A 27,505-nucleotide genomic window follows, 5' to 3' on the forward strand; every position below is an offset into this window, starting at 1 on the left:
AAACGTGTTTAAAAATAGGACCCATAAAGAAAGAGTTTGTGAGAATTTCTACTTTCTAGAAATCGTCATCTGCACGTCTGCTTGGTATTGTACATAAGAGGTTATGAACAAAGGTAAAAGGCAAAAGTCAGTTTAGGAAGTGGAAATGCCAAACATGTCTACCAGCACCAACGCTCCTATCCCTAATATACAAAGAGCATTGACAAATCAACAATCATTAAGTCCTGACACAAATGGAAGACTAACACAACGGTCAGTGTGCAGAATGTAACGTATGAGAACACACCGTGTGAAGGAGTAAAAAAAGAGGAGCTGGGCAGACCAACCAGGAGAAACAATCTCATTTGTTCTGACCACAGGGTTTGCGATCAAGGCAAGGCTGCGACGTACTTGCCTCTCTACACTTTTTTCTTTCTCATCCAAAGAACCCCAGCACGGCGGCACAGAGCCCTTGGCGCACGGGCAGTGTGGGAAGGGGCTCAGGACACCCAAGAACAGCCACACAAGAGACGGAGCCAGGCATCGAAGCTGACAGGTCTGGAGTCTCACAGGGAGGAACCACACTCATGCTGGGCAAGGAGACCTGGAGGGAGGGCCCTGGTCACACGGAGGACCAGACACCACTCCGCAGAAGTTCACAGGGGGCGGCAGAATGAGGCGACAAACGGCAGTTCCTAGATTTCCTGTCATCTGAGTGCATGTGTGCGTGTGCGTGTGCGTGTGCGTGTGTGTGTGTGCATACGTGTGTGCGTGTGTGTAAAACAAAAGTTTCTTTCTTCCTTTGTGTTTTGTTTTAGGCTTGGGAAGACACATTAAAAACCCTGAAACCTGGCCAAGTGGCTCCCCATTGCACAGACCCAGGAGCACTGTCGCTTACAGGACTCCCCCCAGACTCCTAGACAGGTGACAGCCCTGTGTGATCCACAGCAGACTCTTGCAGCCCTTGGACCCCGGTGTCCATAGGCCATGGGGGGTTCCTCGAAACCCCCTCACGCACGGAGCATCAAACCCTCGTGCCAACCAACCAGAAGGTTCTGTGACCTCTCTCCTAAAGACATAGAGACCAGAGAGGGTGAGCCTCCTGGCTAAGGTCACGCAGCTCGGTAGACAGAGGACACAGTCCCGTGTACGGATGTCAGCCACTGCAGCAGGAACCTTTTCTCTTCCACAAACAGTCTCCCCCCAAAAGGACACTGCAGAGCCAGGAACACCTGCAGGGGATTCTCAAATCTTGCACCCGACTTTTAGAAACCCCAAAAAACCCCAAGAAGCCTTTTGGGCCGCTCACCTGTCTTGCAGTTGGCTCAGTCGCATGTCCACGTGTCCCCCCTGGCCTCCCTGGCTCTCTTCTCCGGTTCCCCTTTTCTTTTTCCTGTGTTCTAGTCACCGGGTCCCCAAGTTCTCCTGCTGAGGCTGGGCCGGGTCCCCCCACGACTTGGCTTGTGCACAGTGAAGACATCAGCTATCAACACGGCACACTGAAGCCAAGGGGTTTAAATCAAGTCTTCCCTCACAACAATGACATTAATTACGCTTTTAACACATTTTACTGGGTTTTTTTTTTTCTCACTTCGTGCCACATCTGTGCGAACAATATCCAAAAGATTTACGGTTTTCTTCCGTAATTACAGATACACGGACTGCGCACTTATCAAAATAGTTGCTGAGCAATCAGCCCGCGTCTCGCTGCCTGCCAAGGCCCTCGCGCTGGCAGCAGCCAGTCATTCAGACGGAAATGTTGAATCAGGACTTGGGTGGGGGGAACGGCGACAAATTATTTGCCTGTCAAGACATAGACCAACGGAGAGTCGGTGCATCCCGGCTGCGTAGGGGTGGGAAGTGTGTGTGTGTGTGTGTGTGTGTGTGTTTGTGTGTGTGTGTGCATGCACACACGCGCTCCAAGCCCCCCAAAACCTCCGCATCTGACATTTGCTTCTCGTGTCTGCGGATAACATTTAATGAGCACAAAAATACGTCTTCCCGATTCCCCGAAGAAATCATTAAAACATTGTGTTATTCTTAAATGTCTTGAAAATGAATTAGTGCCCCTGAAGGGGCTGTTTGTGTGGCGCGTCTCCATCCGTTAAGGCTCCTCATTTTCTAGCTGGGTGACAGCTGGGATGTGGCACCCCCTCCCTCCCCCCGCCTCTCCCCTCCTGCATGGGAGGAGGCCTGGGAAGGCGTGGAGTCAGTGCTGGGCTCCCCAGCCTCCCCGGTGACCTCTGAGTACCCAGGCTTTGGGGACAGGCGTAAGAGGCAATGAGGATTTTTCTGGAAGGTTCCACGCCAGTCTCAGGGGGGCTCATGTGGCTCTCGGCTGAGCCCACAACGGCAGTAAAACAGCCTGGGGTCCAGAAAGATGAGGGTCCCAGGGTGTCTCCAAGAAATGAAGTGTTTCCTCTGTGCGTGTGTGCACTCCCATGCGTGTGTACTTGCACGCCTGCTTGGGTGCGCATGCGTGTGTGTACCGGGTGGAGGTCAGCAGTCAGCCTCCGGTGGTCCTTTCTCGGGAGGCTTCTGCTTTGTTTTTGTTTTGAGACAGGCCTCAGTGTCCCAGAGCCCCCGCCAAACAGGCTAGAGGCTGAGCCCCCGAAATCAGTCTGGCTCTGCCTCCCCAGCGCGGGGATTACCAGCACTCACCACCACACCCAGGATTTTACGTGGTGCCAGGCATGGGACCCAGGCAAGCATTTTACCAACTGAGCCTCCTTCCTCCATTGAGATGGAGTCTTACTGTGTAGCCCAGGCTAGCCTCAGCCTTCTGAGAGCTGGGGGTCACAGATGTGAGCTACAATGCTCAACTTGAAGCCTCACGTCTGACCTGAGTCAGGATACCCCAAGCATCGGAATGAATGGCTGGCTGGTGCACCCCACAAGCTTAGCATGGCAGTCTACTGGAGGGCTGGCCTTGTGGCCTTGACATGTCTAGGGGGGTAGGTGTGGACCAACAAATAGGAAAATGGCAGGGACCGAGTACTGTTCGCTAAACATCCTTAAAAGGGTCACCTTGCCATGACCCATACCCAGACCAAGGGCCAGCACTGTGTGCAGAGCCCCGCCGGGACCTCAGACGTGGCCGGTTTGCGGCAGTGGGAGCCTGCTGTGTTCACCTGAGGTGATGTTCGTCTCGCCGGTGGCCTGTGGTTTAAGGAAACCCTCCAGTGGCATTCAGTTCACCTACAGAGCGCCCTTGCCTTGCCTCCCTCAAGTTCTAGAATCTTCTCCACCCGGAAGGAAGCCCTGTACCCCTCCTCTGACCTCTGTAGTCTCTCTCGTGGTGGAACTAGATGCCTGTTCCAGATGCTTCCTTTGAACATAATCACACGCTGCTATAGCAGACATGAGTACTGTCTCTTCTCACGGCTTACTTGTATTGCAGTGTGGATGGATGGAGCGCGACTTTGAAATCCTTATCTGATGACAGACACAGGGCAGGGTTGGCCCTGACCACTGCGAGCATCAGTGGACCCACTGACGTGTCTGTGAGGGGAAGTACCCAGTGTTCGTTCTTTTGGACCAGGCTTCCTTCCCTCAGCCCTCCGGTTGGCCCTCAGGATCTCAATAGTGAGATTCTGAAGTTGGCTGTGGGAAAAGGTGGCATTTTCCCTCTATTGCCCCCTGCCACCCTGGAAGGGTCCCCTGGGGCAAGACATGGGTGAGAAGACCCAGGTAGGCATCACATCAGAGCCGCCCTCCCACCCAAAAGGCAGAAACCCGGGGGGAATATAGAGGGAGCCATGAGGACACTTCACACCAGGTTGGTTAAAGTCACACACACACACACACACACACACACACACACACACACACACAATCACCCCACCCCACCCCCGGCCCCAGCTGCCAGGGGTCTGGCTTCTCCTCGGGCCCTGGCCTGTCCCCAGACCCCAGCGCCAGAAAGCAACTGTGGTCTGTGCGTCACTGTTCGCGGCGCTCCTCGGTGGTAATTACTCAATTAGGGAGCCCAAGAGCTGCTTACCTGGCGCTTCAATTAATTGCTTATAAACACTTAGGAGTGCTGCCTCTGCTTCCTGGCTTCTCTTACTCAGAGCCACCACCTTCGGAAAGAAGAGAAAGCGTCACGTGCAGCCATGGCCCTGGACCGGCAAGGGAGACCACTACCTTCCTGTGCCAAGCGGGCAGAGAGATGGCGGGTGTGTTGGGCTGGAGGGATGGCTCAGCCGTTACAGGCTAGGCTCACAACCAAAAATATAGGAGATGGCGGGTGTCAGCGGTCACAAGTGGCGGTTCCCACATCAAGGACTCTGAGTCCATAGGCCAGCTGCACTGTGCCCAGGCTGTGTGACCTTGGACAAGTCACTGCCCTTCTCTGAAGCCTCAATTTCCTCCAGAACAGGAATGGGGCGGGGTGGGGTAGCTAAATCGTACACAATAGGACCCACTTTCTCACCAGCTTGGACGATCTAAACACCGGGAAAGGCGAACAATAGGTTATTAATAATATTGCCGATTAATCTTTACTCAAGGGCGATGCGGTTGAGTTCGAACATGACATGCTTTGGGAGAGGGTGGGACATGCTTGGCGAAAACTGTGCAACCGTGAATTCTTAGAAGACACTAACGGCCTCGACCAACATGGGAGAGTAATAGGGTTCATGTCAAAGTTCCTAGTATACAGATGGTGCTCAATAAATGCTTCCCGACTGAATGGCTGCACACACACAGCAGGCAGCTGAGTGGTGACGAGCTGCGTCCACCCGTCCTTCTCTTCCTCATGTTCTTGTTCAGTAAGACTCTGGGGAAGGTGAGAGTCACAGGCATCGTGCGGCTGGGTGACTCTGGGCGGGCTGACAGCGGGGGAACTTCCGGGCTCAGGACCCTCTTGGTTCCCAGTTCAGCCAGTGAAGTCCGCCGGCTCTGAGCTGCGCTCTTGCTGGCCAGTTGCGATGCAGAGTCCCGGGCCTTCCGTTCCGAGGCCAGTGCCTAGGAGGCACCCACAGCTACCCCACATCCACAGGACTGGCTGGGTCACGGAGGGTGGCCGTGAGCCTTATGCGGCTGGTACCACACAATGTCCCTCCCAGCACCAGCTTCCTGTGTGGTGGGTGGGAGCGTAGACTGGCATCTTCTCCTGCGCTGGCATAACTTCCTTTATCTCTCGGTGATGGAGTCAAAGAGATAGGAGACCGACTGTGGCTGAGGCCCTCCCTCAAACATAGCCCTCAGAGCTCTTCCTGGCACAAAGTCAGTGCTCAATATAATTATTTTTCCCAGAGGCGGGCAGGGCAGGTCTTATGTAGTCCAGGCTGACCTCAAACTCACTGTGTAGCTGAGGATAACCCTGAACTCCCGGGTCTTCCTGCCCCACCTCCCAAGGGCTAAGGTTACAGCACAGCACATCTCTTAGTTTATGCTGGGGATCGAACCCAGGGCTTCATGCATGCTAGGGGTCACACTCCACCAACGGCGCCCCACCCCCAGCCCATCAATGCCATTTACCAAGTAAACAAATTGAGTACATTGCACCAACCCCATTTCCCAACAAAATGTTGTCAGGGGATCGTTTGTTTCCCAATGGCAGAGGCCATTTCGGAGACAACCTGTCCAGAGAGGTGGACACCAGGATTTCAAAGCCCAGTTCTAGAATGGGCTAGCTGAAATTCGCTTAAATCCTCAAACCTCTATTTCCCATTTGTAAAAGGTGGGCGGCGGCGGGGTTAGGGGGGGAGCAAATAGCACAGCAACTCCTTCAAAAGGTCCTAGAGATCCAGGGTTTTAGCTGCGGGCATGCTTGAGGCCTCACAGATATGTTTACTGCCAAGGGTGTCCAGTTTCCGCCTTGACTCTGCCAGTTCCCGGAGTGAGAATTTCAATTGCGTTTGTCTCTCTCTGGTGTTCCACAAAAAGAACCTAAGAAAAGCCTTGCCTTGCTAACGCAAACCAGTGCACCAAGGAGGAGAATCTGAAAAAAAACATCCAATATAGAGATTCACGCGGCTCAACATGGCCGCCATGCTGCCCAATATGGCTGCCATGCTGCCCAATATGGCTGCCATGCTACCCAATATGGCTGCCACGCTACCCAATATGGCTGCTACACTGTCCACTATGACCGCCAAAGCCACGTGCGGCTCCTGACCAACTGAACCATGGGAAGTCCAAACCAAAACGTGTAATGAATGTGAAACACACACAGGATTTCAAAGCCTTAGTTAGCATAAAAGAGGACGGCATAGCTCCCCACCATTTCAACAACGGAGCTGCCCTCTGAAGGGACTGACGCGTACCATCTCACAAGGTGGCTACCAGAAAGTGTCCGAGTCTGTCTGTGGTCATTAGGTTTCTATCTGACAGAGAGGGCCCACGGAGGCCTTGCAGACCAGGACGAGTTATGTTAGATAAGTGGGAGAGAAATGGACGGCCCGTGTCAAACGCGGACTTCAAAGGCCGGTGACTACAACACTTTCACCCCGCACTGTTCTCCCGAGAAGAGACTCCCCGGTCGCTGACCTTCTGGGGTGACAGCCTTTCATTCACTCAACCAACATTTCCCGAGAGTCCCTGTGACGGGCCCAGTACCAAGGACTAAGAATAGTCATAACCGGTGGGGACGGGGACCTGGAGGCAATTCCCCAGGTGATCTGTTAATTTCAAGCAGTAAATGTTTGGAAGGAAAAGAGGGGGTGGGGTGGGGGGGGGGTGGGGAGCCGGGGGACTGGCGGAGGGTGGAAGTAGGGGGAGGCTGACCCAGTTTGGTGGTGGGACTTGGCGAATCCCCATCTCTCCCTGCGAAGGGAAGTGTGCTGGGGAAGGGAAAGGGGAAGAAGCATGCGAAAATGGAGTCACCCAACACAGGAGGATTGCCATCCTTCCAAGACAGACTACTCCAAGCGGAAGGGTGCCCCGGCAGGGGGTGGGGATGGTCATTTTGACTCCCCAGGGTCCTGCAGCTGCTCGAAGCTGTTGCCTTGCTGACACATGGTTCACGGAAGCCACAAGGATTGACACCATTCACCACCCATCCGATATGAATATATGTAACAGACACTCCAGTTTCCGGGCGTCTGTGCTGAACACGGTCCTGGCTGGGGTCTGCGGGAGGTCGAGAGTGTTCCCATAGATTGTAAAAGCAGATGTGGAGACAAGGGCTGGCCGAGTCCTTGACAGCTACTCCAGCCTCACCCATGACCCCCACCCTCCTTCCCATCACGGTGCCCACCGGTTTGTAGTGGTGTCTTTAATGTCTCTGGCTGTCTTCCTATAATGTCCCCGAGAGCTGAGCTGTCCAATACACACACTCGCCACCATCCATGCACCACTGACCGCTTGGAAGTGGCCATTCCAGCACCCTTAACCCACAGGCCTTGACCTGGGAGCTCGGCAGGAGGAAGGCTGTGTGTCCGGGTCATGGCCATGCCTGGTCACAGGGAAGGGTGGAAGTATCGAGACTGGGCTTGTGACAGCAGCAATCTGGAGGGCACATGGGCAACACAGAGACATCAGAGGCCAGCCACACGCCCAACAGAAGTTCACTGTTAGACGCAGCAATCGTATGGTACTTACATGGGGCAGGACCCCGGCAGTGAATTCAGGAGAGGGAGGTCCTGTTGCAACCATCTATGTGGCTCCTGCCTGCTGGGGGTTAAAAATCTGGCCAAATGGAGTTCCTCCAGTCTATGCTTCCACATCTGGATTTGACATGGGTGCTAGAGATTCGAACCCGGCTCCTCATGCTTCCACGGCAAGCGCTCTTTTAGCCACTGAACTGTCTTCACTTGTTTCTGCATCCCTCTGCACCCCTCCCATCACTGACACCAGGTCCCAGGAGGACCCCGGCTGGGGCCGGAGGAACCGCTGGAAATTTTATTGCCGTAGTTATTGGCCCCAGGTTAAAGATAAAGCAGAGGACCCATGTTTTCAAATGCTGGTGCTAAGAACACTTTTTCAGGCAACACAATGTGGCCCCCAGTTTGTTTATGCCAGGCTCTGGGGACCCAGCGAGGTACACTCCCATGGAGCTCAGCAGGCTAGGCTGTGGCCACCATTAGCTACGCTGTAATCACAAATTACTCCGACCAGGAACTCCTGATTTCCTAATTAAACAGCTCGAGCTGGACTTCTCAGCTCCTGGGGGCGGGGGAGCCAGAGTCCCTCGGTGCCGCTTGCTCCTCCCACCTTTTTTTACACTCCCCCCCCTCAACTCCCCTTCTGGGGTGGAAAAAAAAAATCCCCTGGCCTCCATATAAGACTGCATTTAAATTGCCTGTCACTCAAAACAAAGGCGAACGGCTCATTTGTAATGCGCCAGCCACCTGAATACCGCCGGTTCTCCTCCAAGCCTCCACGCACTGGAGCGCAAAGATCATTTTTCTATTGTTAAAATTGTATAAGTCGGGGCTTTTTTTAGCAGCGAAATACACGATTTCGCTTCTCTGCTGAGGGCTGCTGGCATAAAAGGGACAGGACGCTTCCTTTAGTACCTTACAAATAAATTTCGCTTTGGGGGTAATAAAAAAAAAAGCGAGAGAGAGAAGAGAAGAGAGGAGAAATAAAAAGAAGGAAAGAAGGAAAGCAGCCCTGGGCTGGGAGAAGGAGCCGGGAATTCCTCAGGGCTGTGTCTAGATGGGAGCGGGGTGGGGATGGCTTCTCTGCTGTGCTAGTCTGTGGTCAAGGGTGAAGTAGGAGTCCTTGTCAAGGGTGCTGAGAAGCATCCAAGACTTGTCGCCCTGTTTTCGTGCCATTGGTTGGACAAACGTGACTCAGTGACGATTGGCACGAGCCGGGTGGCCCTGCCGCCTTAACAGCTCAAGTGGCCACTCCTGCATCCCCAGGTGACCACCTCACCCCAGGAGGGTCAAGTCACAGACAACCACCACTTCTTGCTCAGCCTCAGCTTCGGGCTAGTCCTCTGTCGTCCATCTCCCCCCCCCCCATGCAGAACATTGTTTTTCTGTATAGGATTATAATCATAATACCTTGCAACACCTTGCAATTTTATAGCGCACAAAGACTTCTCGCGGTAAAGTAGCTCATCAGAGCCTCCAAAGGCTCCGTGGGGCAGCCCTGGGTGAGAGATGGTCCCTGTGTGAGAGGTCCAGAGAGGCTGAGACAGCGGCCTGAAGCAACCCAGGAGGACTAAAGGCAGAGGGTGACTTTAGACGCAGAACTAGTTGTGTGGCAGGGAACGGGGGGCTGGAACTTGCGTGGCCCCCTAGCAACCTGAGTGGATGATGGCGGCTCCCACAGTGGGCGTGCTAGACCCATGGCCAGCTTGCTTCCACACTGTCTGCCCTCCAGCAGCGTGAGGTGGGCTTTCCAGCTGTCACGCACCTGCCTGACCTACAGTGTCAAGAGTGCCACTCAGTGCCACGTAGCGTGGGAGGGCTCATCAGCGTAGCAACTGCCGTGAAAAGCTTACAGTGGGCGCTGGGATATGCGGGAGCCTCGAAGTCCTGGTTCTAATTCTCTTTCAACCTCCAACCACCCTAATTAAACAAACAAACAAACAAACAAACAAACAGTCTACACACGAAAAGACCATGTCTCATAAATTTTATCAGGCATCCCGAGTTTAGCTAAGGCCTCGTTACACGGACCTCCTTAACCTGGACCAGAGTCCTAGGAGGTCAGCGCCATATTCCCCATGTTCACAACAGCAAGAACTAGCATTCAGAGAGGGAGTGCAAACAGGGAAAAGACACACAGCAAGGGGCAGAAATGGAACGCGCAACCAGACCCCAGAGCCCATGCCCTTGCTGTGAGCAGCGAGGGGCGGTAAGTCACCTCTATCTCCCCATGGCCAGGCTCTACTCCGCTGTCACGTGTGCTGCTGGGCATGCACAAGCCCGCGTGTGCTCGAGGGTCCTGCCCCCCGCCCCCCCCCCCCCCCAGCTCATGAGATTGTGCGCGGCACGTGACCGCCGAGAAGGCCGTGAAGGGTGGGCGGGAGCCGCCCTGCGATCCTATTTTCTTGGACACTCCAGTGTTTAAAAAATATTGGAGCTGTCAGAATCCATCAAGCCAGACACTCCGGATTTGCACATTTGACTGTGGTATGTAAATGACACCCCAGAAAGGACCGGAATATGTAAATATGTGCATCTAGAGGGAGCCAGGACTTTGAAACCAGGAGAGTGCCAAACTGCCAGCTTCTCTGGGGAGTCGGGGGAATCTGGCCACCCGGGGCCCACGCTTCCCTCGACAGTGGCCACCTGGGACCATCTGGGCCATCTGTTCAGGCTGGCCGGAGCTGAGGCGCCCCCATCCCAGGCGCGGAGTCACGGCACGAGAATCATTTTCACTTCTGGTCTGTATCCCTGCACGTTCCTCACGGTCACCAGGCTTTTATATCCCTTGTCCCCAAAGGTGCAGCTGTGTGTGTGTGTGTGTGTGTGTGTGTGTGTGTGTGTGTGTGTGTGTGTGTGTACAGCTGAGAGAATCAATGTCAGTGTTCCTGTACCTCAGCTTCCCCACTTAGAGCGCGGGGACACCAAGGCTTAGCAGGTGTGCCCCGAGACAAGCAGTTAAAGGACAAGCTTTATTTGCTGTTTCACGTTGGCTTGCCAGGCTAGGAACGCAGCCCAGGGCCTCTGCACCTGCTAGACAGAGTGCTCAACCCTGGAGCCCTGCCACATGCCTGCCGCTTTTTAGTATGAGGTAAGGTTGGCCAAGGCATAGCCAAAGGACCGCAAGGGTGGGTTGGAGTCACAGGGGCATGTGAGAGGTGGAAGTTGCCAGGACCTCGAGACAAGGGTGAGGGCACAGAGCCAGAGATGCCAAGGACCCCCCCCCCCCCCCCCGCCGCCCTGCTCTGGGTCACAGGTACCCTCTGGGCCGTGAGCTGTCCCTCGTGAGTTCCATATCACCCCTGCTGGCTTAGTGAACCCAAGTCCTCTCAGCGACATGCACAATGGCCTTGCCCTGGGAAAGCCAGTGAGTGCGAGTGTGTGTGTGTGTGTGTGTGTGTGTGTGTGTGTGTGTGTGTGTCCCAGGTGGCAGTGCTCTCTCCTCTCAATGCCACTCTGGCACGTTCTCCAAAATGCCAGCCCAGAAGAGCGAAGCAAAAGGAACATGTGTGCCCTTTAAGGAATAGCGGCCACGCAAATGCCATCAAAGCGCCGTCCTCCCCAGGCTTTTAAATATAGCTGTGATCTTTGGAAGGTCTCTGCGGAGGGGCTGGAGGGAGCCCCGGGAGAACCTCAGTCACATGGGGGCACAGCGGAGGTGCCCAGCTCTAGCCGGAGTAAATATTTTCCGCGCTTTGGCCCTGTATACTATTGGTCTCCGTGGCAGCTGCTGAGCTCTGCCCTGTGCCTGCAAAAATGGTGGGTGGCCCTATGCAAAGGAGGCTGTATTCTAATAAAGCTTTATTTATATATCAGGGCAGGCGGCGAGCTCAGAATTCAGCCCGTGGTCTGTGACTCACTTACATACAGCTGCCCCCGTCCAGAAGGTTCTCTTGCTGTTATGCCTTAGGATAAGTCACTCAGCTGTCAAGAGTCTTGGATGGGTGTGATGGAGCACACCTGTGTTTCCCAGGACTCAGGAAGTGGAGGCAGGAGGATCAGGAGGAGTTTAAGGCTAGCCTGGGCTACATGAGACCCTGTATCCAATCAAAGGCTTAACAAGAGAAGAGCCCAGTATCTGGTTTGGATGGACAGAGAGGGTGGCGCAGCATCAAAGTGAGCAGGGCCTCTACAGACAGCAGGTGACATGGCCATCGATCTGTACATCCACACAGAACGTTTCGCTCAGTGCTCAGGATGGCATCTGGCATGCCGGAGAAGTCCGATAAATATTTGCCGAAATGATGAAAAATGACGTCTGTGCCCAGCCAAAGAAGGAAGCCCGTGTGTGTGTGTGGGGGGAAACAGTCTGCTTCCTGTCGCCCCCACCGCAGGGTTTCCCTACTTCGTAGCTAACGGGGTGACTTCAGACCTGGAAGTCCCTCCTTCCCGCTGGGAGGAGTCTGCCCGAGACTATCTACCACGCAGTGCAGAGGAAGGCCAAGTCGTCGAAGCGCCAGGAACATGGCAGAGTTGATGGGAACCGTCTGGGACTGGCCAGGGAGGGGACCTTGGGTTGGAGAAGCCAAGAGACAAGGCAGATGTGGGGAGGCCTCGCCCAGTATCCGATGCCATCCTGTTTGGAAACGAACTCGGTCACTGGCCTTTCCAAGGGGCCCTGTGTGGTGTGCATGTGCTTGTGTATGAGTCCAGCACTTGCAGGGGCCAGAAGAAGATGTCAGATTCCCCTGGAGGAGCTGGAGTCACAGACAGTGGTGAGCTGCCGCGTGGGTGCTGGGAACTGAACCCAGGTCCTCAGTGAGAGCAGCCAGTGCTCTGTTAACCACTGAGCCATCTCTCCAGCCCCTGGCTGGCCTTGAACTCACAGCAAAGCTTCTCACGGGCTGGGACTATAGGCTTGACAGGCCACCAGGGCCTCCAACTACCTGTCTCTGTCCAAGTGTTTCTGTGGGGTCAGGTGACATCCACTCCCCTCACAGTTCTCCCACCCCATCACTCTTTGCTGACAGGATCCCCTTCATTTCTTTCCTGCAGGAAGCGACACCCCCAATGCCTTCGGGAAGTAGCTGGATGGAGGAGGAACAGTGGAGGAAATATGCAGTTCACCAAAGACCCTCATCCAATTGTTCAGGGGCTTCTATGCCAGCCAGACACAATCGACAGGAGGCCGAGGGCCAGGTAGGCCCCGCCCTGGAGGCTTCCTCTTTCTCTGAGGTAACCGGGGACGCCATATTTGCATTGAGGTTGACTTCTGCTCTTGAGATGGTTGGGTGAGGCTGATGGGCCACGCAGGCCTCAAGCTGAGCCAGGGACATTGGTTACCTTGGGAGGCTGAGCTCAGACCTGGATGGTCGATGCTTCTTAGCTGACAGGGGACGTGGTCTACCCAGAAGTGTCTGGAAGCTGAGGAAGCTGGCCTGGAGATGGGCATCAGGAGAACTATGCCTGCCTTGATTCTGGATGGCTCTGTTTGCTTGGCCCTGCTACCTCTGTTTTCTCACCTCTCAGGAGCCTGGGTTCGAATCCCAGCCACACCACCAGCTGTGGGACCGACGTCGAATCATCCCAGCCAACCTTCCTCTGTAAAATATGCAGCACAGGACCCACCACCAAGAAACCAAACACCCATAGGTGCGTCTAACCATGGCGGATGCTCCACAGATGTGACAGCCGCCATGGGACGGGTCTCAGTGCGCATGCTCGCCCTCAGAGATCTCCGTCGCCTGTGCTGAGATCGGACTCTGGCGGTGTCGGCTGCCTGACACTTCCCACCCCTGGCCTCAGAGCAGAACGGGGGTTCACTCCCCATCCACCAAGGGCAGGGCTGGAACCTGGGTGGAGGCAGAACAGAGGTGGGGAGGCTGCCCCGGACAGGCCCCTCGCTCGTCACTGCCAAGATGGTGACAGCGTCTCCCCACAAGTGACAAGGTGGGAAAGCGAAGGCAGGGAAAGATGTCCCCAAGATAAATGGCCGTTTTCACTTGGTTTCAATGCCGTCCCTGGGACCAGGTGGTGAACCCTCCCGGGGCTGGGATGAGGGAAGGGTCTGGCTTGCTATTGCCTATCCCCGGCATCATTAATTTCTTTTTGTCTCCTGCTGAGGTACCAGCTCAAGGTGAGCAACTGAGCCGCGGCTCTAAGGATTGATAGATTGCATTCCTTCGCCGGGTCCGTTTCATGCTTGGTGACTCCACAGCAAAGCAATTATCACTGTGGAATGCATAATGGCCTAATTAATAACTAATGTCAGCTCGGCCTCTGAGCCATGATTATACCTTAGCACGCCAACCCTCCCCCCCCACTTTAAACATTTGGAGAGAAAAATATTATTATAATTGACTGGCTAGATTGTTAAAATGTCCCTGCCCTGTGGACAGGGTGCGTAGTGGGAAGCATACAAAGCCCAGAAGAAGGAAGACTGTGCCACCAGCTGGCTGTGTGACTCTACTCAATGTGTGGGGATCTCTTTGACTGGAAAAGGAGACACTTTTCCATACGTGTGTATGGATGCGTATGTGCATACACACACGTGTAACCTAGGGTTGCATTTCTCCCGCTCTACACTTTATCCTTAGGATCTGGCACGTAATAAGTGCTCAATAAATCATAGTTAAAAGGCAGGGTTGCCGATTAGAAGCAGCTGTGTGGCTTTGGGCAGGTCGCTAACCCCTCCGTCTTCCTGTCTTGCCTGTATTATAAAACATTGACAATGACAATCCCGAGCTTAGGGAGGTCGCGGGGAATGACTAGGGACCATAGACCACTCAGAATGCTGTCTGGAACAGAAATACCAAGAACCGTGTCTGCCAGGCCAATCACATGTCAATTCATACTCACTTTATCAATGCTCGCCCTGCTCCTGTTGAGTGGGGGGCTATGAGGGGCTGGGGAGCATGGGAGTCTACCATGTGTGTGTGTGTGTGTGTGTGTGTGTGTGTGTGTGTGTGTGTGTGTGTTTTCAGCATCTGAATAATTTGGAAACAGCCACAACGAGAGACTGTACCAAGTTCTGTGGAAGGGACAAGGAGTCTCGGCTTCGTGGTTTTCCGGTAGGAGTGACATGTGACCAGAGCTCTGGAGGAGGAGCTGCAGGTGTCACGGAAGCCCTGAACTGTCTCTGGCTGTCACGGAGGGAGGGGCTATGAGCGATTAGTGGGGACGTCCCAGGCAGAGGCCAGTCTGTGACAAAGAGCCAGAACCTCACAGTGCCCAGGCTGAACGCCTCGCCTGTGGAGGGCAAAGTGTCTGACAACCGGGTAATACAGGTGGAGCTGGCGCAGATGCCCCGAGGCAGAGAGCGGGCGATCAAGGATGTATTTATAAAAGGGAAGGGGAGGGTGGACGGAAGGAAGGCAGGGCGGACCGCTGAGTCTCACACGGATGGATGCCTTAGGGGTCTGGAATCCAATCCAGCAAGTTGTCAGGGGGTTGTAGTGGGGCGTGGGGGGTGGGTGGGCACTGTATGCGGTCAGCCCTGGAGGGAAGCCGAGGGGCTGGCTGATCACGTGGTTCTCAGCAGCAGCAGGTAAAGGAAGAACCATGTGTCATTCCGGCCAGACAGTCACAGACTCTCGCACCAGGGCCACTGGGTGGATCCTTGCAGGACACGCGGACATTTACCTAGGGAGGTGGGGGAGGAAAAGCATTTCCGGGGCAAAGGAACAAGATGTGTAAAGGCTCAGAAGCCCAGCACCACTTCTCTGTCTTGAGTGGTCCTGGATACTAGGTGAGGCTTTTAGACAACGGAAAAATTATATTATTATTATTATTATTATTATTATTATTACTATTATTATTGAGACAGTGTCTCAAATAGCCCAGGCTAGCTTTGAATTTATTATGTAGCCAAGGCTGTCCTTGAACTGATCCTTCTGTTTCTATCTCCCAAGTACTGGGGATTGAACCTAGGCTTTTGTAACCACTAAAAAGAAGAAGCCCAAAATACAGAGTTAGTGAAGAGCTCGGGGCTCAGGAAAGGGGCAGGGAGGGGCATCCTTGACTCACGATGACGTAGTGTCTTACTCTGTAGCACAGGCTGGCCTTGAACTCCCAATCCTTCATCCCTAGCGTCCTGAGCGCTGCAATGACACACGTGTGAGTCACCATGCCAGCTGGGTCCTTCTGAACCAAAGCCCATAGCCTGTGGCCTGCAGTCCAGAGACGTCTTTGAGCTCACAGAACCAGACAGAGGCCCAGGCAGAGCTATCTGCACAGGCAGACCTGGCTGAACTGAGGTGCAGGATGCTCAACCCACCTCAGAGATTCACCTACTCCGGCTCCCTAGTGCTAGAATTAGAGGTATGTGCCACCCCCCAACCCCCAACCCCGGCTCAGGACCCAGTGTTAAAGCCCTAGAAGACCGCCCTGGGCCGCAAAGGTGGGGAGCTGGCACATGAGATTGGGCAGTCCACCTCTGAATTCTCCTAGAGTTCACAAAGTGTGATCCAGTGGTGATCCTGTCAGCCTTCCAGCCCAACTGGCATGGGATAAATGAGGTGGGGAAGCCACTTCACAGAATGGGAGACTGAGGCTGGAGGTGAGTTGATGGGATCCGGGACCTTCCTTCTCCTGGCTGTGTGACCTTGGGTAGGTTCCTCAGCTTCTCTGGGCCCTGTTCCTCCTGCTTAGGGTGGTAGGAAGGTTGGGCTGTGACCGGAGATATCTGGGGAGCCCGTCTGGTGTTCCCCTCGCTGAGGACTCTCAACGCAGGAAGGACCTGACTTCTGTACCTGCACTTAGGGGTCAGGGCACAAGTCCCCATTCTGACTATGACCCAGGGGTCATTATGTCCAGGCCTCTGTGTCAGATGAAAGTCAGGCAAGAATGGGGCTTTTTGGGGTGTGGTGTACTCGGCCCTGGCAGCATCAGCACCATCCATCAGTTCCAGGGTCATGTTCCCTTTCACTGAGGTCATGGCCACTGCAATCTCAGACCTTCTCACTCTGGCCTTCCTTTGCTTTTGGGGGTGCTGGGCATGCCCCCCGGCTGCAAGCCTCAGCCCCCCATGCCTCTCCTAATTCTCAGTTTGAGCTACTGCGAATCCCAAGTCCACCCCACCAGAGAAGACATGGGGTCACACATCAGGAGCAGGCGGGTGGGGGGCCAGGTCTGGGGGGGGCAGGGTGCCCTGGGAATGTGGAACCTTTTGGCCAATCAGGTGTGCAGTGTGAGCATGTGTGCCCTGCACTGTGCGCTGAGCACCCATTAGGTTCAGAGAGGAAGACCTAGGCTGCTGCAGGACTCCAAGGCGGGACCTGGAGAAGCGATTGGATGAGGAGGACTCTGACCTAGTCTGTGGATTCACCCATTGGCTGGTTCATAGCTATCTGGTCTCTGAAAGGTGTATCTTACACCTGCCATTTTCTGTCTGTCTTTCTGCTTCCTGGCTGCCACGAGGTGAGCAGCTGCCCCTTCCGGCGTGATATCGGCTCAGTCCAGAAAGGTAGGGTGACCATAGACAGAGGCCTCTGAACCCCTGGGTTCTAGTAATCTTTCCTCCCTGTTTTTCTCATCTGTCACAGTGGTGGGAAATTTGACCCATGGTGGCTGCATCTGGTCCCCTGTGATATCCCAAGGGTCCCCAGTGGGGTCTGCACACGGTAGGCCCACAGGCCCGTTTAGTCCTTCATTACCCCACCTAGGCTACAGGAACCTCAGTGAGCTCTGTTGGTCAGCATTATGGCCAGTGTCTACCTCTCACCCAGGAGGCCATAGTGCCCCGGGGGCAGGAGAGGTGACTTCAGGGACTGAGGAGATGGCTCAGCCAGTAACTCCCTTGCAAGTATGAGGATCTGAGGTTGACATCAAGAACCCACATCTAAAGAAATAAAAAAAAAAAAAAAAAAAAAAAAAAGCTGGTAGCACGCAGCTGTAATCCCAGCGCTGGGGAGGCTGAGCCCTGCAGATCTCAGCTGCGCCCACCTGCTGGCCAGCCTTAGCCTAACTGGCAAGCCCCAGATCCCAGTGAGATTCTCCACATAACATGCTCACACAAATGCACCTACAACATGCACACTGGTATACAGCAGGTGCCAAGTCAATGTTTGCTGGATGAGGTCTAAGTGGAGCTTAGTGTAAAGTAGGGGGAAGGTGTTGAGAGCCACTGTGGGCCACAGGGAGAAGTCGGGGGTGGGGGTGGGCAGTGAGGCTGGTTGTGAGTCTAGAACATTCTGCTCTGGTGAAGTCCGGGAAGGTGATGTAGAATCCAGTGGGTAACAGGCTGAATAACCAGGTCCCAAGCACCATTATTTTGGTGAATCTTTCCCACCTCCCCCCGGGGGCAGGGGGGCAGGGGACGGGGACAGGCAGGCGCTGTGCATTCCCCACAGCTAGGGAAACTGAGGTTCATTTAGGAACCTGGCCACAAGCAGGGCCACCACACGAACTCTGAGCTGTATGAGCCTGGGTTTATGCCCATTCTGCTCCATCCCTGGGCACCAGGCGTGGGAGGGACCTGAAACTCTCGGGTGCCTGCAGCACCTAGCTCTATATGCCTGTCATACAGTAGGCACGCGATAAAGCATCAGCTGAGCAGCTGAAGGTGTGACTGTGTGCCGGGCCACACAGCCTGGGCTGGAGTGAGTGGTCCATGTTTCAAGCTGTTTCCACACCACCAGCCCCACCCCCGTCTGACCTAGCACGGAGCTCAATGGACACACACCCGGTGGCCTCATCTGCCCGGCGCCAGGCCTGCCCGGTCCCAGAGCTCAGTCTATTAAAAGGCTTGTAAATTTTCATACATGAGCGTCTGGGCAGCAGGGTAGACTAATTGCTGTTAAATGTGCGGGAATGTTCCTGCCACGCGGCCAGGGCCATTCCTCTTCGTGGCTGGGCGCAGCCCGTTCCTTCGGCGGCGGCAGCGGCGGAAAGCTTACAACATGCACACAAGGCCAAAAAGCAATTCGTGTCAAAAAAAGATCAATAATATAAAAATAAAGCACAAGAATTCGAGTTAAAGGGAATGCCATGTAAATATGTGGTTCACGTCCATGATTCTAAGATTAAGAAGAGAAAAAAAAAATCAATCAATACCCTTCTTTAGATGATGTTATTTCTAATGAGAAGGACCCGGAATGGCTGCAAGGATCTGCTTAACTGGGGGGCAGGAGCATTAATAATTTACTTGATAAGGCAGAGAGAGCGAATCAAAGAGGATGGCGGCTGAGGGTTCTTAATTCGGTTGTAACTCGGCATCACAGCCCAAGGATGCTTCGGGGGGCCGACAGCCGATCCGGACGGACGTGTGGGTTAGTGGGAGCCTCGCCTCCCGCTGGCAGGACCGCCAGGGAGACAGGAAGGTCCTCAGGATGACACCACCGGAGAGGGTGGGCAGGGAGAGGGGAGGGCGTGGGCCACCCACACCCGACTCCTGCTGTAAGTGACACTCCTGTCTGTCGGGTACTTAGTGTCGCCCCCAGATTAAAATCTCACTTGCCAGTGTATCTTAAGGACTCCCCAGCCTGGTCTTCTCATCAACTCTTGGTTCCCCCCGTATGTTGAGGATCCCAGTGTTAGCTCTCCACACCGAGGCTTGTGGTTCCAACCCTCAATGCTGCGGGCAGAGGGCTGTGTGGGCCTGGGCAAGCGCTTTGCCCTCTCTGAGCCGATTGAGACCTACGAAAGGGTACATTCGATCTGGGCTGTGCCTGACTTGCACCTGAGCCATGGAGGTCTTACTGATTGCTGTCCCCGCCTGAGTCGGGTCTTGTAGGCCATGGCTGAACCTCAGTTAGTTCATCAGAGGAATGGGTGGGTGGGGGCTCCCACACAGGACTTGTGGGAGGCACGAGTGTGGCACGGCCAGCCTCTCTTCCGCCCTCTTTTCTCCCTGTATCAGTATCAGCTCATCGGGCTCCCCATGAGTCTACCGGGGCAGCCATGATTCGGCTCATCATTTAAGGCAGAGACCAGTGGGTGAATCTCCCGGACCCACAAGGCGGAAGGAGAGAAATGACTCTGGTAAATCATCCCTTACAGAGGTGCTGTAATGCATGTGCACACATGAATACATGCATGCGTTCACGCATACACACACACACACACACACACACACACACATACAATCAAATAAACGTAAATAAAAATCTTTTGAAGCGGAGAAGGGCGGAGACCCAGAGAAGTTAAGGGATTGTCGCTCAAGGCCACACAGCTGAGAAGAAAGCCCTGCTGGGATGAAACTCCTTGCCAACCTGCCCCACAGCCCAGGCTTGCCCCCCACCCCCACCCCGTCCTCACAGGAGGGAGGGAGGTCCCAATGGGCAGGGGCCAGTTTTTCCTGGACCACAGACAGACGAGAGCCAGCAGCTCCCAGTCTCTGCTTTTATCATTAAAGTCGGGAGGCTGTTGCCCCCTGAGTGGCACCCACAGAGTCCACCTAAAAAGCAGGACGGGTCTGGTCCCGCCTCTGCTCCATAGTCTCCCTTGTTCTCCCGTATAGTCAGGGTCCACACACATTCTGGCAGTCCCAAGGCCTGAGCACCCCCCCCCCCCCCCCCCCGTCACCTCATCCTCATGAGATGTATAAAGACGAGCCACACGCTTTGCTGGGTTAAGTGTCCAGTGGCTGCACCGCTCCCGGGAACCTTGGACTTGACTTCCGTGAGATACATAGGGTGCAGGGAAGGGCACCCTAGCAGAAGAAATAGAGGCTGCCAGGAAGGAAGGAGCCAGGCTGGGGTAGGAGGAGCCATGTTGGGGTAGGAGGAGCCAGGCTGGGGTAGGAGGAGGCAGGCTGGAGTAGGAGGAGCCAGGCTGGGATTGGAGGAGCCAGGCTGGGGTAGGAGGAGCCAGGCTGGGGTAGGAGGAGCTAGGCTGGGGTAGGAGGAGCCAGGCTGGAGTAGGAGGAGCTAGGCTGGGGTAGGAGGAGCCAGGCTGGGTAGGAGGAGCTAGGCTGGGGTAGGAGGAGCCAGGCTGGGGTAGGAGGAGCCAGGCTGGGGTAGGAGGAGCTAGGCTGGGGTAGGAGGAGCCAGGCTGGGGTAGGAGGAGCCAGGCTGGGGTAGGAGGAGCCAGGCTGGAGTAGGAGGAGCCAGGCTGGGGTAGGAGGAGCCAGGCTGGGGTAGGAGGAGCCAGGCTGGGGTAGGAGGAGCCAGGCTGGGGTAGGAGGAGCCAGGCTGGGGCCCTCTGAGGGCAGAGGGGAGGACTGTTTAAGCAGTCAAGGGCCCCTGACCTTGAATTTTTGCCTCCAGGGCATTCTCCATCTAATCCGGGGTGAGAGAAGCCGGTGCAGCCTCCTGGGTCCCAACACTCAGGTCCCCTCTGTTCTTCCCCTGCCTCAATTCCAGACTTGGACCCTGGATACACACCAGTTAGCGCCTCTCTGAGCCCCAGTCCCCCCACTAGGGATAACCAGAGCCTCCACAATTGGGACACTTGTAACAAACTAATAGACACACAAAGAGTACAAAGTCACCACAGGTACCATCTATGAGAGAGAGTGACCGCCTACCCTCTGTGCCATGCTTGGCCACGTGGTAAGGGGCAACAAGAGCTTTCTAGGTCACAGTGAGCGCGTTAGAAGGTACACTCTGAGGGTCTAGCCTTTGCTCACTCCCTGTCACCTGCTGGTCTGTCCAGGCACCACAGCGGCAGCTTGTAAATACAAGCAGAGGAAGGGATGTCCCCGACCTTTGCTACCTGCACGTGGGAATACCAGGGTGGACTGCGGGGGCCGTCTCCCTGGACAAAGTCTGCAGAGAAGTTTCTAGGAAGCCATGGGAAACGGTACATCATGACACATAGCATCTATCACCGGGGGTAGCCAACATCCACACAGCCAGCTGAGTGTCACTACCCAGACGGCTCAGAGAGTGACTGATCCAGGGTCGGACATGTCTGTTAGGTGAGTGCTGTGACCAACCTGTGGAGACAGCAAGGCCCAGGCCCTGCTTCCACCTATCTGTCCCTCACCCCAGGATGGCTATCGGGCCTGCTCCCCACTCCCTTAAGCCACCTGGGTTTCAGAGCTGCCCTCGAGCCCATGAGAAGACACTCAAAGGGAAGGTCCCAGACTTCACAACAGTCGGTGTCCCTTGCCGGGGTCTCCGAGGGCAGCGGAATCTGCATGCCTGCCCCCGCCACCTGCCACCATTCTCTGGAGCCAGGGGGAAACGCTTGTGGTTCCACACATAGAGGGACCTGTAGACGCGGTCACTCTAACAAGAATCAACTCCACCCAAGGAGCTGGGTGGGGATGGGCAGGGAGAAGGGAGGGGAAGAGAGAGGGAGGCTCTCTGCAAATGCGGGGTGTACTCTTTTTATCTTCGGAGTAACCACGCTCCTAAACCACCCCTCAGCACAATCGCTCATGGTTTGGTAGCACGCCTGGGCTCTTCTTAGGAGGTCACAGGCAGTGGAGCCGGGTCTGGAGTTAACCCAGCTCAGCCATCGGCTCCTGGCCTTGCCTCTCTGTGACCTGGTGTCTTCCAGCAGGGAAGTGTGCCAGCCAGCAAGCAGGACATGCCAGGCGGTGGAACCACCGGGCAGGTTAAGGGCCACCTTGGGCTCTTGTGACAGCTGGCCCAGGTCCAAAGAGACACAGATGTCATGGCTTGATGGGGATACTCAAGGACACACGCAGACAGATAAGAGACAAGATGAATGGCTGTGGCCATCACTGGGACACGACTATCAAGTCTCACAAAAGTTCAGGGAGCGCACCCCAGGTCCCCTTGGGCTCGGGACATCTTCCCCATCATTGAACATGGTGGCAGGACTTCCCCAGGGGTAGGGACAGCTCCGAGCCCTCTCCAGCCTCATGGGAGCCTGACACAGAGACTGCACCATCCGAGGACATTTGCAGAGGACCACGTGGGAGGGTGGTTCATCTTCCCTGGGAAGTCCTTGAGTGTATTACAAAAACCACCACGCCAAGAGGGGCAGAGGTGATGACTGGTAGCCCTCCCGAGGGTGACATCAGACTGCTTTTGACATGCTGCAGGTATCTACTACATGTGTGTGAGAGCCTGTGTGTGTGTGTGTGTGTGTGTGTGTGTGTACACCTGTGCATGCAGACCCAGAGAACAACTTGGAATGCCGTTCCTCAGCTGCTGCCTACCTTGATTCTTTTGACAGGGTCTCTCACCAAGCAGGCCAGGCTGGCTAGCCAGTGAGCCCGAGATCTCGATCTGTCTCTACCTCCTCAGCACTGGGGCTACAAGGGCAAGTCACCACAACTAGCTTTTCAGGTTTTTTTTTTTTTTTTTTTTTTTTTTCTTTTTTAAATGTGGGTTCTAGGGCTCGAACCCGGATCCATGTATTCCCACGCCACTTTCCCATCTTCCTAGGCCCGCTAAGTGTTTGCCGAATGATAAATGACTGTAAGGACTCAGGCAGCCATGTGAATTGTCTCCCGGTACCTGCTGGGAGGTGGAGGTCACATGAGTTCCCTCCATACCTGGGAGGAGGAGGGAGAGGAGGAGGAGGCAGAGGAGGAGGACATTGCTGGCTGCAGGCTGAGGTGCATCCTGCCACCTGGCTCTCAGAATCCCAAGGAGTTGTCCCTATGTGGCACAGACACAGGAAGTCACTCGCCGAAGTCACACACGTCCATCACAGGGCCGATCCCCACACTGCTGTGCTCCCATTAGGCTCAGGTGACCGTCTCTGTTCCAGAGCAGTCAAGAGGGCTCGTGACATCCCACAGGCCACCCCGCAAAGAGGAAGCTGGGAGCGAGAGGCCCGCCGCCGCCGCCGCCGGTGGGGCCCTGAGGTCTAGGGGGCAAGCGGGTGCATGCCATCGGTTGGACCCGGCTCCCCTCAAATTTAACAAAAGCAAAACTTTTAATTTAGATGTTTGCATCTCTCTGTCTCCAAGCAAAAATAACTCTAAGATAATGACTGTAATAAATGAAGGTAATTAATTGTGGTTTGTTCCTTTAGTGTCTAGTCAGCTTAATTTTACCTTTTCAACTAATAATGAGAAAATAATTTTTGTGCGTGGAGGGTTAATGACATGTAACTGTGAGAGCCGCTAATTGCATGTTGCAATCCATCCATCAGCAGCCCCATCTGTGTGGCTTGATTATGTTTGCTAAATTATTGCTTTGAATTATCTTTCATAAAGGCAACTTTTATAATTAGTGGGGCTTTCGGGCGAGCTCCCTTTCTCTGTTCAAGGATTTTCAAACTTCGGCCATTTCAAGCTGGTTCCCGGGAACCGCTTTGCCTGGCTGGCTTTTGTTTTCCGGGGGAGGTGAGGCGGGGGGGTCCTAAATTGTCCCTTGAGCAATCTAGGAAGCCTTAATTCACAGCGGGGCTGAGTCCACTTCCTCCCCACCACACCTCCCCCAGGCAGGAAAAAGGATTCAAGGTGAGGGGACCCCCAACTCTGGACACACTCAAGGCGCCTGGGCTGGAAGGCAGGAATGGACCTAACCTGATTAGGTTCTGTGGCCGCTTCTCTCCGCACAGGGGTGAAGCGGGACCTGCAGCCATGGCAGTTCAGCGCAGCGATCACGAGGAAGGCAGGGGATGGAGAACATAGTCAAGATAAATCCGGTGGGTGTGTGGCCGGAGAGGTCCCTCAGCACATCTGTCCGCACACCGGACCACTGGGAAACCAGCTCCCAGCTTGGTCAACTCCCATCCAAATTTCTCTCCTTCCTGTCCTTCAGGATGCCACCTGTGTACCAGGCTCCCAGCTGTGGCTGCCCAGCAGCCTCCTCCTCCATCGGATTTGTAGGCTTGGCTTTGTGCATCACAGGAGAGTTGAGGTTCCGGGAGGTCTCGGGAGAACCTCCCCGGGGCCACACAGCTGAAGGAGCGGGGGCTGAAACTTCAAGCCCCGCCATCCATGAGGCTGAGCCTCGGGTCTTCTCATCACTTCTAACGTCCAAGTCTTTCTTCTACTGTGAAGGGGGAGGCATCGGCTCTCCACACACAGCCTAGGACAGCCTCCACCTTCCCAAGCGCGAGGGGGGGGATCATAGGCGTGCCCACGTCTCTCAGCTATCACCAAGGCTTCCAACACCCAAGGCACTGTTCCGAACACTTCCTTATTATTTACCTTGCTCCTCCCTCCGCCTCAATCTTACGAAAGAGGGAAAATTATCACTAATCTGACAGAGGAGGACACGGGCACAGAGAGGCCAAGAAACTCACCTAAGGTCACACAGCCAGTCAGTGGTGGAGGCAGGGTTCCAGCCCCAGCTACGTTCCCGTGACACTCAGAGAGCGTGCCCGCCCCTTTCCTAACCATATCCAAAACAACACAGGAGGACCAGAAGTCCCTTTATCCCATGGGACAGAGAGGGAAATGGAGGCTCAGGCATCTGGAGAAACCCTGCCCACACCAACATTCCTGTACATGCGGCAGCCTACGTGCTTATCTGGTCCTGAGGGACAGATGGCTCTGAGGAGTGGGGGAATGAGCCCGGGCCCTCCCCTCCATCTCAGGGGCTGGGGGAGGGTCTTCTGGGTCCACCTGAGCTCAGGGGGGAGCCCTTGCTCATGGGGCGTTAGAGATGGGCTCCCCTCCCCGGCCCAGCATGACCCCAGCATCTTCTCAGGTAGGTGAGAGGGAGATGTGCAGCGAGGGCGATGGCCCCTGAGCCTTATCGGCAAGGATGCCTGAGCGGGGAAGCAGGGGCTCACCTACCTCAGACCTCAGATTTCACCCTGGGGCAGGGAAGCCCAGTGCAAGTCACCCCCACCTCCCCAAGCGCGTTGCCACCAGCTCTTACCTCGGCTTGGAAACTCTTCAGCACGGGAGCCACCATCTCTCTGATTCCCTGAAAAGAGACGACGGAGGGTCCACCACAGGGCAGGCACCCCCGAGCCCACCCAGCACCCCTCACCATCGTTCTCACCCGGACTGTGGCTTTTTAAGGGACACACACACACACACACACACACACACACACACACACACACACACACACAGGGTCTGTCCCTGAAGTACTTTTTAGAGCCTTTAACATCACACCATTAGGCATTCTGGAGAGAGAGGCAGGATGGATATTTTCCTAAATGCACACCTGCTTTCTTCTCGGTGGTCCTGGGGATGGAGCCGAGAATACTATGCTCCACCCCTGAGCTCCATCCCTGCCCCCCAGCTCTCAGCATTTTGAGACGGGGTCTTGCTACGTAGCCCAGGCTGCTTTGAACTCATGACCGCCTGCCTCAACCTCCCGAATATGACAGTGAGAGTACTCATAACATCCTTGTGCGTGGTATGGTTGGTCCTGCAACCTAGCTCCGGGGAATGGGGGCTGGAGAGCTGGCCCTGATTCTGTACTCTCAGCACTAGGTGGAAAAAGCCCCCCAGGAAGTCCCTCTGTCCTTCCAGGTGTGGCACAGGGCTGCTTCTTCCACACAGCCACCTCCCAGGAATGTGCGTCTTGCATCTCGCCAAAAGTTGTCGCTATTCATGTCTGTCCTTCCTCTCCGGAGCATGGAGTGATTTCTAGGGACGTGGCTGGGTCCCAGCCCTGTGACGCCATGTACAAACCAATGAATGGCTTCACTAATGCTGTGAGCACACAGGCTCAGCTCTAGTCACCTAGATGTCCCAATTTCCTCAGACCCAAGGGGTGGTCTCTGGAGCCCCCCCTCCAGCACTCAGCAGAGATGAGTGTCCCAAGGTGCTAACCCTGAAGCCTGTGGGTCCCTCAGGGATCCACTGGGGATCTTTCCTCCTGCCACAATCGGTCAAAGCCCTGTGGGAGGTGTAAAGACGTGGGAGGGAAGCCGGAGGAGGAGGAGGAGGGCTGGAGGTGATGGAGAAACCCCATAACCATGGGGACACACCCCATTTCTCCCCCTGGACAAGGTCCCTGTTCTGGTCCCAGCTACCCCTCCACACTGACTTCTGTCTCTGGGGCTTCCCATTGTGGCTGCTGCCGGGATGTAAGGTGGGCTTTTAGGGGACGCACAGACGGTGCCCGTGGCTTTCAGGAGCTGGGTTGCCAGGCAGAGTGACAGCAGACCCAGGAGGTTCACGGTCACAGTCTCAGGCCTAGATGCACAGAAGCAGGAAGCCCCCAGGAGAGGGTGGCCATGGACCACAGCGCTGACTAGAGGGGCTGGCACTGAGGACTACGGCTGAGACTCAGGCAGCCGGGTGGCTCCGACAGCCTCAGAGGAAGCATGGGGAACTCTTCAGACCAAAAGGCCCCTGATTTTATAAAGGGGCCACCGAGACCCACGGGTGCTGGTCTACTCAAGGTGACATGGCAAGGTGATGTGATACAGTTGGAATTTGAGCCCAAGTCACAAGACGTCTCGTATAGGCTCTGCTCATTCTCACGACCCCATATTCAAATGAGTTTAGGGGCTCACATCTGAGAGTCATGAGATGGGGAAGTGGGTGGGTGCTGGGCCAATGGATGTGTAAGTCCTGGGGGAAGCCAGGCAGGCCACATGCAGTAGGTGGACTGGACCCCCCAGAGGATGCTCTTAAATAAAGTTATCACGACTCTCCCATCAGGAGGGATGAGCTCCCAACACGAGAGTTTCCAGAACCATGACTATAATAGGAGTGGAAATTTATCCCTTCTAATTATGTAATTGCATAATTATGTAGCATTGAAAATTATGTAAGTCAAACTCGCAGGCTGAAAACCTGGCCTGGATTTCCCTCCTCACCTGAGCGCTCCCGCGTGAAGCGATGGTTCAGGTTGAGTTTACTATGCCAGGGGAGAGAGGATGGGACAGGCAGTCTGAGAGGGCCAGAGAGAGGTGTGTGGGGCTGTGAAGACCTACAAGGGATTCAGCTCTGCTTCTCGATGTGGGGAGATAACTCCGTTTATAGACCGTGCTATGTATGGTGTTTAAAAGAGAAGGGCCGTGCTGGGGATATGGCTCAGTTTGCAGAGTTCTTTCCCAGCATGCATGCATGACCCGCCGCCCCCCCCCCCCCGTTCCCGCCCCCAGTGTCACATAAACGGGGTGTAATAGCGCACACCTGTAAGCCAGCACTTGGGAGATGGAGAGAGCGCGACCAGAAGTTCAAGGTCAATTCTCAACTGTAGGAGGAGTTGCGGGTCAGCCTGAGCTACGTGTGACCCTGTCTCGAAAAGACC

General features: G+C 55.0%; 1 protein-coding gene across 1 annotated transcript in view; it reads right to left on the minus strand.

Moving 5' to 3' along the window:
• Positions 1-27,505, minus strand: part of Cux2 (cut like homeobox 2) — a 191,819-nt gene that overhangs the window by 40,896 nt on the left and 123,418 nt on the right. Inside the window, exons 3-4 of the mRNA XM_015996833.3 lie at positions 25,166-25,213; positions 3,980-4,058 (exon numbers count right to left, since the gene is read on the minus strand). Of these exons, the coding sequence (XP_015852319.1) occupies positions 3,980-4,058; positions 25,166-25,201 (115 nt within the window). The 5' untranslated portion in view covers positions 25,202-25,213. The remainder of the gene's footprint in view (positions 1-3,979; positions 4,059-25,165; positions 25,214-27,505) is intronic.

This window comes from Peromyscus maniculatus, chromosome 23 (assembly GCF_049852395.1).
Source record: "Peromyscus maniculatus bairdii isolate BWxNUB_F1_BW_parent chromosome 23, HU_Pman_BW_mat_3.1, whole genome shotgun sequence".
Lineage (NCBI taxonomy): Eukaryota > Metazoa > Chordata > Mammalia > Rodentia > Cricetidae > Peromyscus > Peromyscus maniculatus.